General features: G+C 39.1%; 1 protein-coding gene across 2 annotated transcripts in view; it reads right to left on the bottom strand.

Annotated features, from left to right (window-relative positions):
* Positions 1-5,156: 5,156 nt before the first annotated feature.
* The window catches only part of LOC308433491 (UDP-glucuronosyltransferase 3A2-like), a gene marked incomplete at both ends in the record, with an annotated part of 34,276 nt that continues 24,091 nt past the window's right edge, over positions 5,157-15,341 (bottom strand). For both annotated transcript variants that reach the window (XM_080933578.1, XM_080933579.1), the window contains 4 exons: positions 5,157-5,433; positions 9,231-9,450; positions 10,738-10,969; positions 14,035-14,569. In XM_080933578.1, the coding sequence (XP_080789704.1) occupies positions 5,157-5,433; positions 9,231-9,450; positions 10,738-10,969; positions 14,035-14,569 (1,264 nt within the window). The remainder of the gene's footprint in view (positions 5,434-9,230; positions 9,451-10,737; positions 10,970-14,034; positions 14,570-15,341) is intronic.

The raw sequence follows: 15,341 nt of genomic DNA, 5'->3' as shown, positions 1-15,341 counted from the left end.
CTCATTAAGTCCTATTTGTCAATCTTTGACCTTAGAGCTCAAGCCATTGTTGTTCTGTTCAGGAAATTTTCTTCTGTGCCTATGAGTTCTAAGGTTTTCCCTACTTTCTCATCTAATAGTTTCAGTGTACCTGGTTTAATGTGAAGATCTTTGATCCACTTACACTTGAGCTTTGTACAAGGAGATAAGAAAGAGTCTATTTTCATTCTTCTGCATGCTGAGTGCCAGTTGGACCAACACCATTTGTTGAATAGGCTGTCCTTTTTCCATTGAATGTTTACATCTCCTTTGTCAAAAATCAGGTGACCATATACATGAGGGCTCATTTCTTGATTTTCTATTCTATTCCATTGATCCACATGCCTATTTCTGTACCAGTACCACACAGTTTTTAGCACAATTGCCTTGTAATATAGCTTGAGGTCAGGGATAGTGATTCCCACAGATGTTTTCTTTTTGTTGAAGATGGATTTTGCTATTCTAGGTGTTTTGTTATTCCAGATGAAATTGCACATTGCTCTTTCCAACTCAATGAAGAACTGGGTTGGAATTTTGATGGGGATTGCATTGAATTTGTAGATTGCTTTTAGTAAGATGGCCATTTTTTAAATGTTGATCCTTCCAATTCATGAGCATTGGAGATCTTTCCATTTTCTGAGATCTTCCTCGATTTTCTTCTTTAGAGGTTTGAAGTTCCTGTTATACAGGTCCTTCACTTACTTAGTTAGAGTCACACCAAGGAATTTCATAGTTTTTGTGACTATTGTGAAGGGTATCTTTTCCTTAATTTCTTTCTCCACATGCTTTTCCTTTGAATATAGGAAGGCTACTGATTTGTTTGAGTTAATTTTATATCCAGCCACTTTGCTGAACTTGTTTATCAGCTGTAGGAGTTCTCTGGTGGAATTTTTGGGGTCACTTAAGTACACTATCATGTCATCGGCAAATAGTGATGTTTTTACTTCTTCCTTTCCAATTTCTATCCCTTTCATTTCCTTTTACTGTCTAATTGCTCCAGCCAGGACTTCCAGTACTATGTTGAATAGGTAGGGGGAGAGTTGGCAGCCTTGTCTTGTCCCTGATTTGAGTGGGATTGCTTCAAGTTTCCCACCGTTAAGTTTGATGTTGGCTGTTGGTTTGCTGTATATTGCTTTTATTATGTTTAGGTATGGGCCTTGGATTCCTGTTCTTTCCAAGACTTTTAACATGAAGTGGTGTTAGATATTTTTTTCTAATGCTTTCTCAGCATCTGTTGAGATAACCATGTGTTTTTGTTCTTTGAGTTTGTTTATATGGTTGATTACATTGATGGATTTCCTTATATTAAAACATCCCTGCATCCCAGGGATGAAGCCTACTTGATCATGGTGAATGATTGTTTTGATGTGTTCTTGGATTCTTTATTGTGTCCATTTCCGTTTTGAATTCCTTCTTCCATTCCTTCATCTCTTTGGTTCTGTTTTCTTCTAGTTCTTTGAGTTCTTTGAGTGTTTTTCTTGTTTCTTCTTTAAAAGCTTCTAATTCTTTATGCTTTTCCTCCCGTTCTTGTTTAAGGATCTCTATCATCATCTTGAGGTATAATTTCATGTCTGGGTCTTCTTTTTCTGGAGTGTTTGGTATTCCACTGTTTGCTGTGATGGGAGAGCTGGGTTCTAGTGTTGCCAGGTTGTCTTGGTTTCCCTGGGGTACACTCTTTTGCTTTCCTCTTGCCATCTTGTTGTCAGTGAGTGGTTCTTGCCTTTTCCTTGTTTCTGGTCTGTGTCCCTGAATCTCAGCTGTTCCTGGTGGCGTGTGGTCCGAGCCCTGTTCTGTGCCCCAAAGCCGCTGGCTGGGAACAGAGGGCCCAATGCTGTGTTCCTGGTCTCTGGATCAAGCAGGGCGGGGATGTGCTTTCCATGCCCGCTCAGCCAAGGTCTTTCTGCCCCCTGGCTAGTCAGGACCCCTTCTTACCTGGCCTGTATATCTGGGTCTCCGCTGGTCCTGGTGGAGGATAGTCCGAGCCCTGTTCTGTGCCCCGAATCTGCCAGCTGGGGTCCCACATGTTTATTTCATAGAATCTTTATAATTCTAATGAAACAATTATAACTGCCATAGCAAGAATAAATATATTTTTAATTTATTGATATATATTCAACATATATAGTCATGCATTTTATAAAGACATTTGCATTAAAGTATATAATATTATGGTCATATGTGTCACAAGGCATATGAAAGAAGTGAATTGGTCTGAGCCAGGCTAACCTCATGACAGGCTGCAAACTAGCAGTTTATGAGACTAGGCTTTAGTTTCTACTTCCCAGAACTGTGCAAAACATTTACTGCAACAACCGTGGGTTTCCATATAAGGGATTCCCTCCCCAGCGTGCAAAAGGACAGTTAGCCAAGTTTTCAGCCAAGAACTCCAGAGTTAGCCCTCCTTGGCATGAAGCAAGGATAGGTAGACTGAACCATAACATCACCTAGATCCCCAGAGATAGAACCCACCAATCAAGATATAGACCACCTACCCCTCCCTAATGCTATTTTTTTTTTTTTTTTTTTTTTTTTTTTTTTTTTGGCTTTAAAGCTGAATCTGCAAATTCACCCAGGGCCCTTCCATCCTGATAAAATTGGGCCCTTCATTTTAAATAAATGCACTTTGTTTTGTATACTATCTACGTCTGGGGTATTATTCTTCAGTGATTCATAGACCCTAACACATATACACAACATTTCTTTTTATCCTGTCTCCTTTCATACTCATTCTGTTTCTCTCGTGCCATTGAACCTCCAACACTACATATATGTGAATGATATGTGTGCCTACATGCTGCCTATATAAAATTCTAGGTTCCACAAATTTTACAAAAGGTGGCATTTACCCTGTCTGAGTATAAGACTCACAGTTGCAGCCACTGATATGCAGCCACTGATATTGGCCTGCAGTGATGTAATTCCCTTCTTCTTCATGGCTGAATTACATTATAGTGTGTAGATATACCACATTTTCCTTATCCACTAACCTAGTGACAGATGACTAGGCTGATTGTATAACATCCTTAGTGATTATGGAACTTCAAATTAGAACCACATCAAGATTTCTTCTCACAGCAGTTGTCAGAAAAGCTATCATTAAGAAGCAGAAACAATAAAATGCTGCTGAGGATGTGGGGGAAGGAATCTTAGGTGCTGCTATTTTCTATTTTAATATATTGACAACAATGTATTTTGTTGCCAAGAGATTTGCCCTTGTGTTTTTTTGTTGTAAAGTGTAAGTGAGCCATCAATTCAGATCTTTCCCTAATGATGCAGAGATTAAAAGCAAGGACCACCATACCTACTGAAAGTTTTGCCTACACACACACACACACACACACACACACATACACACATACATATGTGTGTGTTTACATATATATGTGTTTTAATTATGTTGATTTTTTATTTTTATGTGCGGTTGAATGGTGTGTGGGCTTGGGTATGTGGATGCCACACAGCATGTGTGCAGTTGAAATGACAATTTTATGGAGATAATTCACTCCTTGCACAGGACATACATTTCTATGATTGAAATTAAGTTGTCGGGCTTGTAAAGAAAATGTTTTACCATCTTGTTGGCTTTAAAACAAGTCATTTTACTTTCAAAGCAATATAATTCACCACTACGAATATTTTCTTTGTTGTTCCAGCAGAATCACCATTTGGAGCATTTTTTCTTTTCCATCTGTCCTCATGTTCACATTACTTACCTAATATCAGTCTTTAAATCATACATTTGCTAGGTTCCATAAACCTTTTCCATGGTAAATAGTATTTAGAGACCAGTTCACAGTCAATAAATCTGTTAACATTTTTAGATATAGGTAGGGTTACACAATCCCATGTAACTATCTAAAAGAGCATGGCTATCCTTATACCAAATGGTGAGTTCTTAGTCATAGTTACATTGAAGTGCACTCCCACCTGGGTTATTCTTCTTCTCATATTATAGCCTCTGGATCTCTTTTTGAAACACTTGGTGTTATCAAATTATTTACAAATTTGTTTGCCCAATCCCATGCAGCAGATTCCCAAACACTTGTCCACACAACTATGAAAAACAAGCAGTAAATCACAAGGCCATCCCTATGTATGTTTTTCTTTAACTGAGAATTTGACACGCAAAATATTTTCAGCCATTAGTTGTGTTAGTTTTTCATGCTCGCTGTGGTGATAAAATTTCTGGTGAGAAGATGTGTGTATTTGATTTCATGAGTTCATCTATTTTGTTCATTTTAACATGTTTTATGCACAAAACAGTGGCACACCTGTGGGTGATGCGAACTGTGATGTGTGAAGCATCCATACAGTACAGAGGGACCATCTTGTGATTCTCTGACTTACACTTCTTCTCAAGAATAGAAAATATAGCGTGTGAAGCATAGATGTACTCTATTCATGGCACATCAACTCTTAGCATCTTAGAAAGTATGAAAGGATATACTTATTGCTTCATTGGCATTATTTTAGTTGACAATACTGAACCTCATTCTACATCCAATGACTGAATAGACAACTGGTTCTTTCCTTGTTTAATTTCTTAAACATTTAGAGATAAGTCCTTTATATCACAAGTATTTCAAAATTATGTTATTCCAATATTTCATTTGTATATGATTTTATTCTGATTTTTACCACATTATAATTATTATATTTTTCTACTTTATATCTTCTTAAATGAACTCATTTATATTTTAGCCTGGGAATGATTGCTGTTCCCGCCTAAGAGAAAGAGAGGAGTAAGGCAGAACAGGTGTTCTGAGTTCTAAAGACTGTTTATAAGAAAAGAGAAGAACAAGAAAAAATAATTTGCCAAATATTATTTAATCCAAAATGATAGAAGGAATAAAAAGAAGAAGAACATGAGGAGCCACAAGGAGGACCAGTCTATTGAAACAGTGTGTTCAGGATAAATGAGTAGGAGGGGGAACAGATGCGTGTAAATGTAAGTAGGGGTGAAGGTCATAAGAGTCAAACAAGAAGCAAAGGAGTTAAAGTAGTGAGTTACCAACTCAGGTGCATCAATCGAAAAGGGAGACAGAATGCTAGAGTTGCTCTGTGCTAACTTATGAAAGGACTCTGAAGAGCCACAGAGCTTCCATTCCCACACCAGAACCAAGCCCAGCATTTCAGCATTATGTCTGCTTTACCTTTCTCATTCTACGCAGATACCTGATCACAGCACCAACAACCTTCCCACAAAGCCACAAGGTGCCCAGTGTGAGCCCTAGTAGAAAGAGAAAGACATCCAGCAGATACTGCTCATGCCATGGCTGCTGGAAAGCATAGGGCTTGAGATGTGCTGCACCCCCTGTCTGCAAGATGTGATCTACCCAGCTCACAAGCCTCTGGGCAGAGGTCAGTGGGTGGGAGTGCCTGATAATCTTGGCGGCCATTGCTGCAGACTTGTACCTGTGGACATATGCAGAGAGACAGTGTTACCCATTTACTGTGCTAGTACTTAGATCTTACATCATAAACAAACACACAAGCCCCCCCACACACTCCTTCCCTCCTCTCTCTCTCTCTCTCTCTCTCTCTCTCTCTCTCTCTCTCTCTCTCTCTCTCTCTCTTACACACACACACACATATTTCTAGGGTGTATCCATAGGTCAGCTCTAAATGAAATCTGTTGGTAAACTCTTAACATTGTTACTCAAGGCCCATCAGTAAGTCCCATGGCACAGTAGATGACCCCCACCAAACCCATGCACATGGGGATAGTTGAATGCAATTGGTTAAAGAGTAAATAAATAAATAAATACATACATACATACATACATACATATATACATAAATACATAAATACATAAGTAAATAAATAAGGAAACAAAGATTTTAAAAGGAAATATGAATTTGAGAGGGTGTTCTTGGAGGGAGTCCTCAGAAGAATTGGAGGAGAAAGTAAGATGCAGTTGATCAAAATACACTCCATAAAACCAAAAATTTTCAAGAATAGGTATTAAAGTCATGTTTTAAAGTTTAATGTAAAAGAAGAACCTACACAGAAGGATTATAACTAATATTTGAAGGGAAAATACTTAGACAGAGAAATACAACGGTCACTGAAGGGAGGGGATGGGATGTGAGAGGAGATGAGGAGGGGAACAGGGTGTGGAATCAGATGTAGGGAGATCCAGAAAGAGAGGGGCCCAGGACAGTGAACCAGAACAACTGATGGAAACTGTGGACTGATGTTAAGGTGATATATGATTGGACAGTGGAGAGGTAGGCAAAGAAAAGGTAGGAAAACAGAAGAGGAACAGAGAAGGGGAGGAAGCAAGATGGAGCTGGAGAAAACAGACCTAGATCCAGGTGGACTTAATCGGAGATAGGTAGATTTTAATATTTTTAGGATTTCTATTGGTCATTTTATCTCATATAGAAGGGCAGTTTGTGTCTTTGTCCTCTGGAAGTAATCTTATTGTGTAGAGGTTTGTGGATTGAGAATTTAATATATACACCTGTATGAAAAGCTATTGGGCCTTAGAGTCCTGTTTGTGCCGACAGTGGGGTAAAGGAACTCGCAGGGTGAGAAGCACCAGGGCAGGCAGAGTGAACCACCTGGGAAGGGAATCTCAGAGCGTGGAGCTCATGGACCAAGTAACAGAGTCTGTGTGTTCAGCTCCATACTAAAGCAGCACCCTCGGAGTGAGACCACGGGGGCTGATAAAGAGATAAGCCATCCATTATTTAATATGAAGGAAACTACAGTCAAACATTAGACCAAGCTCGGTAAGTCTTGTAGAGGAGTTAAGGAAAGGATTGAGGGACCCTGAAGAGATAGGGATTCTACAGGAGTCAACTAACCTGGACCCTTGAGGGCTCCAGGAGACTGAACCACCAACCAAAGAGCATATAGGGGCTGGACCTAGTTTCACACTGGACACATACATAGCAGATATAAGGCTTGATCTTCATACAGATAATCCAACAACTGGAGAGCAGGCTATCCATGACTGTTTCCTGTTGTGGACTCTTTCCCCCTAACTGAGCTGCCTTGTTTAGCCTCAGTGGTTAGGATGTGCCTAGTCCTGCAGTGACTTGATGTGTCATGGTGGGTGGATAAGAGGGTCAGAAGTGCAAGGGTGAGTTGATAAGTGGGCAGCCCCCCTTTTAGAGAAGAGAGTGGGAAAGGGGAAGGGGCTATGTAAGAAGAGAACTGGAAGGAGGGAACTATGAAAAGTATATAATATGAATGTATGAAAAATTAATAGAAAAAATGAATTCATAGCTATTAGAACTGCTTGACCCTATGACCTTCAGTGTTGGTTGCCTCTTGGATTTCTGGAAACAGAATAGGATTTTTCTTTAAAAAGCCATCAGAGGCTGTGAAAGCAAATTGGGCTAGCAGAGCAAGAAGAAAAGGCAGCTGAGGCAGAAGATATTGTTAAAAGACAGTTGAGCCAGAAGAAGCTGAACTGAGTAGATAGGCTAGAGCAGTTGTTCCAGTTTTGAGCTGTTAGTATTGGGCAGACTGGGAGAAGAGACTGGTTAAGCAGAAGGACACTGAAAGAAGAACAGTTGGTTAGGAGAAGCCTAAGAAGGGGCTGGGCTGGAAACTGGGAGGAGACCTGGCAGGAAATTAAGAAAAATGGCCACAGTTTTTAGGGGAAAAAAAAAAACCCACAAGCACATTTTACACTGTACAGCGCACAGAGAGAATGATCACATTCAATACTATGAACAAGCTATTAAAACAATGACTTCATGAAACTCTTAGGTAAATAGATGGAACTAGAGAATCCCGTGTCAGGTAACCCAGTCACAACAAAACACACATGATAGGCATCCACTGATAAGTATATATTAGCCCAGAAGCTTGGATTACCCAAAATACAGTTCACAGACCACATGTAGTTCAAGAAGAAGGAAGACCAAAGTCAGTTGCTTCAGTCCTTCTTAGAGGAAGGAACAAAAATATTCACAGGAGGAAATATGGAGACAACATTTGAAGCAGAGATTGAAACAAAGACCATACAGATACTGCCCCACCTGGAAATCCAATGCCACCAAACCCAATCAATATTGCTGATGCCAAACAAGTGCGTGCTGACAGGAGCCTGATATACTGTCTCCTTAGTGGCTCTGCCAGAGCATGACAAATATAGAGGTGGATGCCCACAGCGAACTATTGAACTGAGAACGGAGTCCTCAGTGGAGGAGTTAGAGAAAGGATCAAAGGAGCAGAAGAAGTTTGCAACTCCTTAAGAACAAAAATACCAACCAACCAGAATTCCCAGGGACTAAACCACTGTCCAAAGAGCACAAATAGACAGACCCATTCCTCCAGCTGCACATGTAGCAGAGGATGGCCTTGTTGGGCATCAGTGGGAAGAGAAGCCCTTGAATCTGCCAAGGCTTCTTGCCCCAGTGTAGAGGAATGTCATGGTGGGAATGTGGGAGGGGGTAGGTGGATAGGGCGACATTTCCATAGAAGCAGGGGTTGGGATATAGGGGTTAAGAAGGGGAAATCTGGCAAGGGGATAATATTGGAAATACAAATAAAATATATCCAATAAAAATAAATAAATAAATAAATACTATGAACAGGCATAACAGGCGTGTATCTCATTATAGTCATTAAGATACTGAATCCTTAATATTTACTCCTGTTGGGTTGTTAAGTCACTATGCTGAATGGGCAAGAGGTCTGTGTGTCTCCAAGCTCCTCTCTGTGTCCCACTTGTGCTAGATTTGTAAAATATTCTTTTATAACAGACCTGACCTGATCCCTAGGAACAGAATAGAACTGATACACACTGATTCTTCAAGGTGTGTGCTTTCTATGTGCTACTGTAGGAGAGACAAGGATAGGGAGATGTCAAAGTGTCAAGGAGAAAGTGATCAGGAAGATAAGCCACAAAAAACATGTAAATGTCCTCTCTTGTTTCAACTGGAATAGTACAGGAATCCAAACATCAGAGGTCATCAGAGGTCATCAGAGGTCATCAGAGGTCATCAGAGGTCATCAGAGGTCATAAAGATACTGTGTAGATAAGAAACTGTCATACCACCATACACAGAAGCACCATTTAGACCCTGACCAAAAATTGGGATTAATAGCAAAGGAAAAGCAGGACCTTCAAGTCTCACAGGTGTATTATAAAACATAGCACAAAATTTTGGTTTCACTGGAAAACAGATTACACAGATCCCTGTGTTAGGCCCACACTCCGCCTAAGGGACAACCCCAGACAGCTGCATACCTCTTGTCTTCTATGACTTCTTTCATTGTGAGTGCAAAAGTCTCTGCCTTGAGCGTCTTTAGCTGAATAGAAACACCAATTTTCTTGGCTTCTACTCGGACCATGTTTTCAGGTTGATCAGCAAAAAATGGAATCCCCACCATGGGTACCCCATGATGAATGGCCTCCATCACACTGTTCATCCCCCCATGGGTGACAAACAGGCGGATGCTAGGGTGAGCTGTTGCAAAAGAGAGAGATTGTCCAAGATTTCACCATGAATGCTTCAGATACCGGGTAAAGCAGCCAATCCAAGAATTAACCATGTGCTATGGAGAATGGACTTGTTGATTTGCTTTCAGTATTTGCAGTGTTCCAGAATAGAATGTCTAGCCTACCCTCTGCAGAGAAATGCCTTACTTCAATCCAAAGGCATCCAGCTACAAGGAGAGGGACAAGACAGACATGTTTCCTGCCCTACTATTCATCCTTGTCTCTTCCACTGATGCTTTTTTCTTCAATTTTCTTGCCTCTGCCATCTCTTGCTTTCCATATCTGCTCTCTTGTGAAGCTTATATCCTGTCTGCTATCTCCTCTGCTTCAAGGAAAGCTTACAAAAGGAAACGGTAAACCAGACACACTTGTAGATGTACAGGTCTTCTCTGCTGCTCTATCTTGAAAGCAATTGAACATTTCTTATGATCATATGGAAATCATCCCAAACTATACCTCACACAAGATCTACCCATGTTCGCTGGAAAGAGAGCCTTTTTCCTAATGTGTAGCTTGTGGTTTTATTCAACAGAGGTCTATTTCCAAAATTTCCCAAATTTTCCAGCTTCTTTTGAGCCACACTCTTAGGTACAAAACTCACACTCAGTGTGGCAATGATGGGTTTCCAAAAAGTCACACAGAAACAAAGAATCTGAAGGCAGATTCCTTTAGGGAATCCTCTGTTGCCAAAGACATAAGTGTCTCCATAGCATACTATGGGGTTATTTAGGTTGGCGCTCAAAGAGCTTCCCATGTCCTCAAATCCCTAACATTCATGTTGTTAAGTGTCTGAGTTTTCAGCCCCTAGCTGACAACCAACATGTGTCTACATGCTTACATTCATATTTATGTTTTAAAATTGCTAAATCATTCTCACAACATTGTGAGAATTTGGCAACAGATAGTGCCAGCTGCCCCAGAAAGTAGTTATAGTTCACACATTGTCCAAGATGGCATTAGATTAATCCTTTTCAATGTTAGATACTGTTACATCAAGGCAACATAACTCTTCATATCTAATTAGGGACTTAAGGCCTGTCTGAGTTGAAAAAAATAAGGAAGGTGCTGCCATAGCCGGTCCGGAGTGTAGCTTGGGCTACAAGAATTCTAGCTGCTAATCCTTGCCTCCTGGAGATAAATCTTTACCTATCAGCAGCCTTTTCTTCTGCCAGTCCAAGCAATCAGTTATTGGATATCAATTAAGTCCCAAAAGCATTTAAATGGAAGTAAAATAACAGGTGTAGGGGGAGCTTACCCAGAAGATCAGTTTGTGGAAGCCAATCCATGAGTTTGACATTTGAGGACAATCTGATATCTTTAGGCCAATTAGAATCCTTACATGCCCATAGCACCCCCTGAGGGAGGTGAGCAAAGGCACTGTTCATCTCCTTAATAATGTCCTCCATCTGATACTTGGACACTAGGGAGCCCAGGGCCACAAGGACAAAACCTGAGTCTCCAAACTGAGTGATAAAATTCTCCAAGTCCTGGAGGAAAAATAAGGGGAAGAAGGCAAAGTGGTGGTTTGTAAAAGCCAAGGCAGTGATGTTGAGAAAGCAGGCCAGGTATTGAATAAACCCATGCTTCAGTTGCCCGTGTTCTATATGATAAAAGTCATTTCATAGGCTTGTGCAGCTGTGTCTCGTGTGCTGTGTTCATGTTACTGCATGAATTAGCAGTCATCTCTTCACCAGAGGCTGAATAAATTGTGCAGCCAGAGATCTATTTCCAATATTTCCCAGCTTATTTTGAGTCATCATCTTAGGTACAAAACTCAGACTCAGCCACTGAGTGTGGAGGTGATGAGTCTCCAAAAAAGTCATACAGAAACAAAGAATATGAGGGGTGGTGGCTTCAGAAAATTCCATTACCCATGAAATCAGTGTCTCCATATTGTGCTGTGAGGTTACTCAGTTTGGCACTCAAAGAGCTTTCTATATCCTCAAACCCCCAATATTAATGTTGTGTCTGAGTTCTCAGCATTTAACGGACAACCAAGGTGTGTCTACACACATACATATACATGTACATGTAAATATACACAAAGACATATATACATATGTGTGTACATATATATACACACATATATGCATATACACACATACACAAGATTTTATTTGAGTGACTGATTTCTGTTGCTTAAATTATAAATTTGGTAATAACCTAATTGTTAAGAGTAATTCTATGTTTAACAACTTGAGGTGCTTTTGAACTATTTTTTTTAACATCAATTGCATTATTTTATAATTATGCTAGAAATATACAATAGAACATACAACGTATCTTCACCAGCTTTGTTCTATAATTTCTTATCATCTGTTTTTGTTTTTTGTCTTTGGTAACAGAGTAATGACAGACTCATAGAAAGGGCTGCGAAGCACTCTTCCCTATACAACTGTATATTTATAGCGGAACTGCCTTCTAGTCTTTGGTGTTCCGCTTAATTTGCCAGTTAACCTATGTTATATTAGACTTTCTTGATGAAAGATTTTGTTTGGCTTTTCCAACCTAATTTAATCTCACAAGTTTCAGATTTTCTATTTGTCCTAGGGTCAGTTTTTTCAACAAATGTCCACAGGAATTTGTCCATTTCTGCAGGTCACCTAATTTGATGGTACATCAATCACATCTGTATGGTTCCCTTATCCTCTCTAGTGTTTTAAATAGTGATGGGTAATTTTTCACCTTAGAATTTAATTGTTGGATTGTTCTTATTTATTTTCTGAATGAATCTAGTGGTTTGCGAGGATAATGTTCATTTTTAGTTCTGTTGAAGCCAATATTTCACCTATTGACTGTTTGAACTGTTTTTGCTGTGACTTTTCAGCCTCTCCTTTCTACTCGTCTCCTGTTTAGTTCTCTCTTTTTTTTTCTGTTTCCAGAATGAAGGGTTCTACTCCCATCCTCAGTTGGAGCTACAGAGGGCATCCTGTTTGGTTTGTGTTGCTCTTTATTATTCCATTATTTTTTTTATCTCTTTTCCCTGATATATAGTATTTTCAAATGTTCATCTTGACTTTTCCCCCGTTGTCTCGCTGGTTGTCTTAGAGTGTGCTGTTTATTTTACATGTTGTTGATTTCTATATCATCTCACTGTGATAGGAGATTTTTGCATTAATTTGAGATTTTAAGTTGTACCAGGATTGTTTTAGACTAGATGTGTTCTAATGCTTGAAACAAGGATTTTTTGTGTGTGTGTTAGAGAAGAATATGTGCCCTAGTCTTGTTGGAAAGAATGCTTGAGCAAGAGAAATGGCCCAGCATCTAAGAGAATTTACTGTCCTTCCAGAGGCCCAGAGTTCAGTTCCCAGCACCCACACAGCAGGTCACAGCCACCTGTAACTCCCTCTCCAGGAGATCTGGTCTTTTCCGAGGCAGTCATACATATTTCTGGTGCACAGGCTTACATGAATAACAAACATTCAGATGCATAGAATGATTTTAAAAAATAAATGTAAAGACTATTCTATATATTTCTAATAATTCTGATTAGTTTATAGTGTTATTGAAGATTATAGTAAGTAATTACTATATTATAAATATACTATATTATGGATAGTCTTCTCATTCTACAACTGTAGTATTGAAGTCTTAAATTATTTATTTCTTCTTTAAATTCATTACATTTTCTTCATATTTTTGTTTCATATTTTGGTGCATATATGACATATTTTTTTACATCTTCTCTGTGAATTAACTGTTTCACATATTTTAAATAATGTGATCATAAAGTCTGATAAACACAACATTTCAAATAATTATATACAAGTCTTTAATTTTCTGTAAAAGTTCTGATACAAAGTCTGCTTTGTATATTGACAACCACAACTGTCTATTTAGCTTCTAACATGATTCTTAAAGAAGTATGTGACCAAATACCCTATGTTGTCAGGAATTACTTTAAAACATTTCTCCCTACTCTTTCCTTTGACAACTATTTCATCTCTCAGTGTGCTAGTATCTGATTCACATGTCTGGAAGGTGAGGACTCGGCCAATCACATATAGATCTCTAAATGTAAATGAATCTTCTACTACTTGGAGATTCAGTCAGGGAACTCAGATGACAACTGTCTCACTTCCACATCTATATACTATCCCTCCCCAATTTAGGTTTTCAGAGGATTTTATCCAAAGTCTGTATGACAATTCCTTCCAGGATTGAAAAATCCCATATCATTCAGTGATCACTCTCCAAACAGTGCAAGGAAAGGTAGAGACTCTGACACCCAGTAGAACCAGAAGATAAGTGTGTGTGTGTGTGTGTGTGTGTGTAAATTTGTAAATATCAACACTAACCAAAGTAGTTACTCTGCCAAATTCAGGACTACAAGAGGACAAAAGAAATTTATACCTCTTACCATATAACCAGGTCTTGTACCTCACCATGGGGCATTCTGGCACTGTACTTTCACAGGCCTAATAATGTGGACTACGAATGCCTCCCTTACCTTCAAGTACTTCCTTTCAGGACATCTCTGCCTAGTAACGATTCCCACCTGGTACTAAAAGTCTCTGAATGAAATATAAACTGAGAGCCAATAATCACTCACTTGGGGTATTGGCTGAACAGGTTTGTCCATTAAGCCTCCCACATAGACAATGTTGGGAAACAGAGGACGAGCAAAATCCAAGGCAAAGTCAGAGTTGACAAACCACAGCTCTGCTTTCAGTAGAAGGTCAGACAAAACTGGACGAGAACCTTCTGCAAAGTGCTGTTGGATGGCACCATCATATTGAGAAAATATTTCTCTTTGCTTCATGGAGAAATCAAAGAACATTAGAACGTTCTTCACTCGGCCCCAGAAGTCCATTTGGTCAGTTAGACCAGAACCAAACACTGGAACATAGGACAGGGGGGTGCTTGGTAATGCAAAGTCCAGATAGCTAAAATGCATGGTAAGAAAGGACACAAATTGTTTCCCAAGAATTTCAACAATCAGCAAAGAACACAAGTCGAATGAATCAAGAAGTATTAGGTCAAAGTTCTCATTTTTTAAGAACTTTATGGTGTCCTTTCTGCTTAGTAAGTGAGTGCATAAGTCCCCAAGACGTTTATAAATCTTTACAAAAGTCTGATGGTCGTACCTGTAATAAATAAACAAATGAATAAATAATAAGTAAAACACAACAAATATTTTAAAGACCTTTTTCACACTACTTTGAATAATGCTATGCTCAATGAAAACATCCTACAGCCAGACAAACACAAGACGATCATTCCAATGTGCTAGAAATGGAGACAGAAGAAACAAGAGTTCAAGGTCAGTCTTAATATTGTAACTAGCAGCGCCTGGACTATATAAATTGTGACTCACTTAGAAAAACAATGATTTCTAATATGTTTTATGAAAAGAGGCTCTGTATTCTGGATTTTTTTTTCTGCTATTCCATATAAAGCCAGACAAGTATTAGCATTACTTCATATGTGAACTATATTGCATCTCATAAAGTTAAGTATGTTTTTTTTTTTAGTTAAAAGCAAAGCAAAGGCATAGAAAGTTTTTTTTCACTCCCCTCCCTCCTCCTACTTCTTTTTTCCCCCAGTCTTAGTCATGCTTTTATTTCTGTGACAAAACATGACAAGAGCAACATGGAAATCAAAAGGTTTATTTTGATTAAATTTCCAAATAACACTTCATCATTGAGAAAACTCAGTGCAGGACACAATCAAGCAGGGCAGGAACCTAGAAGCAGGAGCTAAAGTCAAAGAAATGGATAAATGATGCTTATTGGCTCTTCAACATGTTTTTATGCCATCAAGAGCAACCTACCTAAAGGGTGCACTTTGTACACTGAAATACACCATCTACATTAATAAAATAGTGCCCTAAAGAATTGCCCACTCGCCAATTTGGGC

This window comes from Micromys minutus, assembly GCF_963924665.1.
Source record: "Micromys minutus genome assembly, chromosome: 20".
NCBI lineage: Eukaryota > Metazoa > Chordata > Mammalia > Rodentia > Muridae > Micromys > Micromys minutus.
This window is presented reverse-complemented; position numbering and strand designations above follow the sequence as displayed.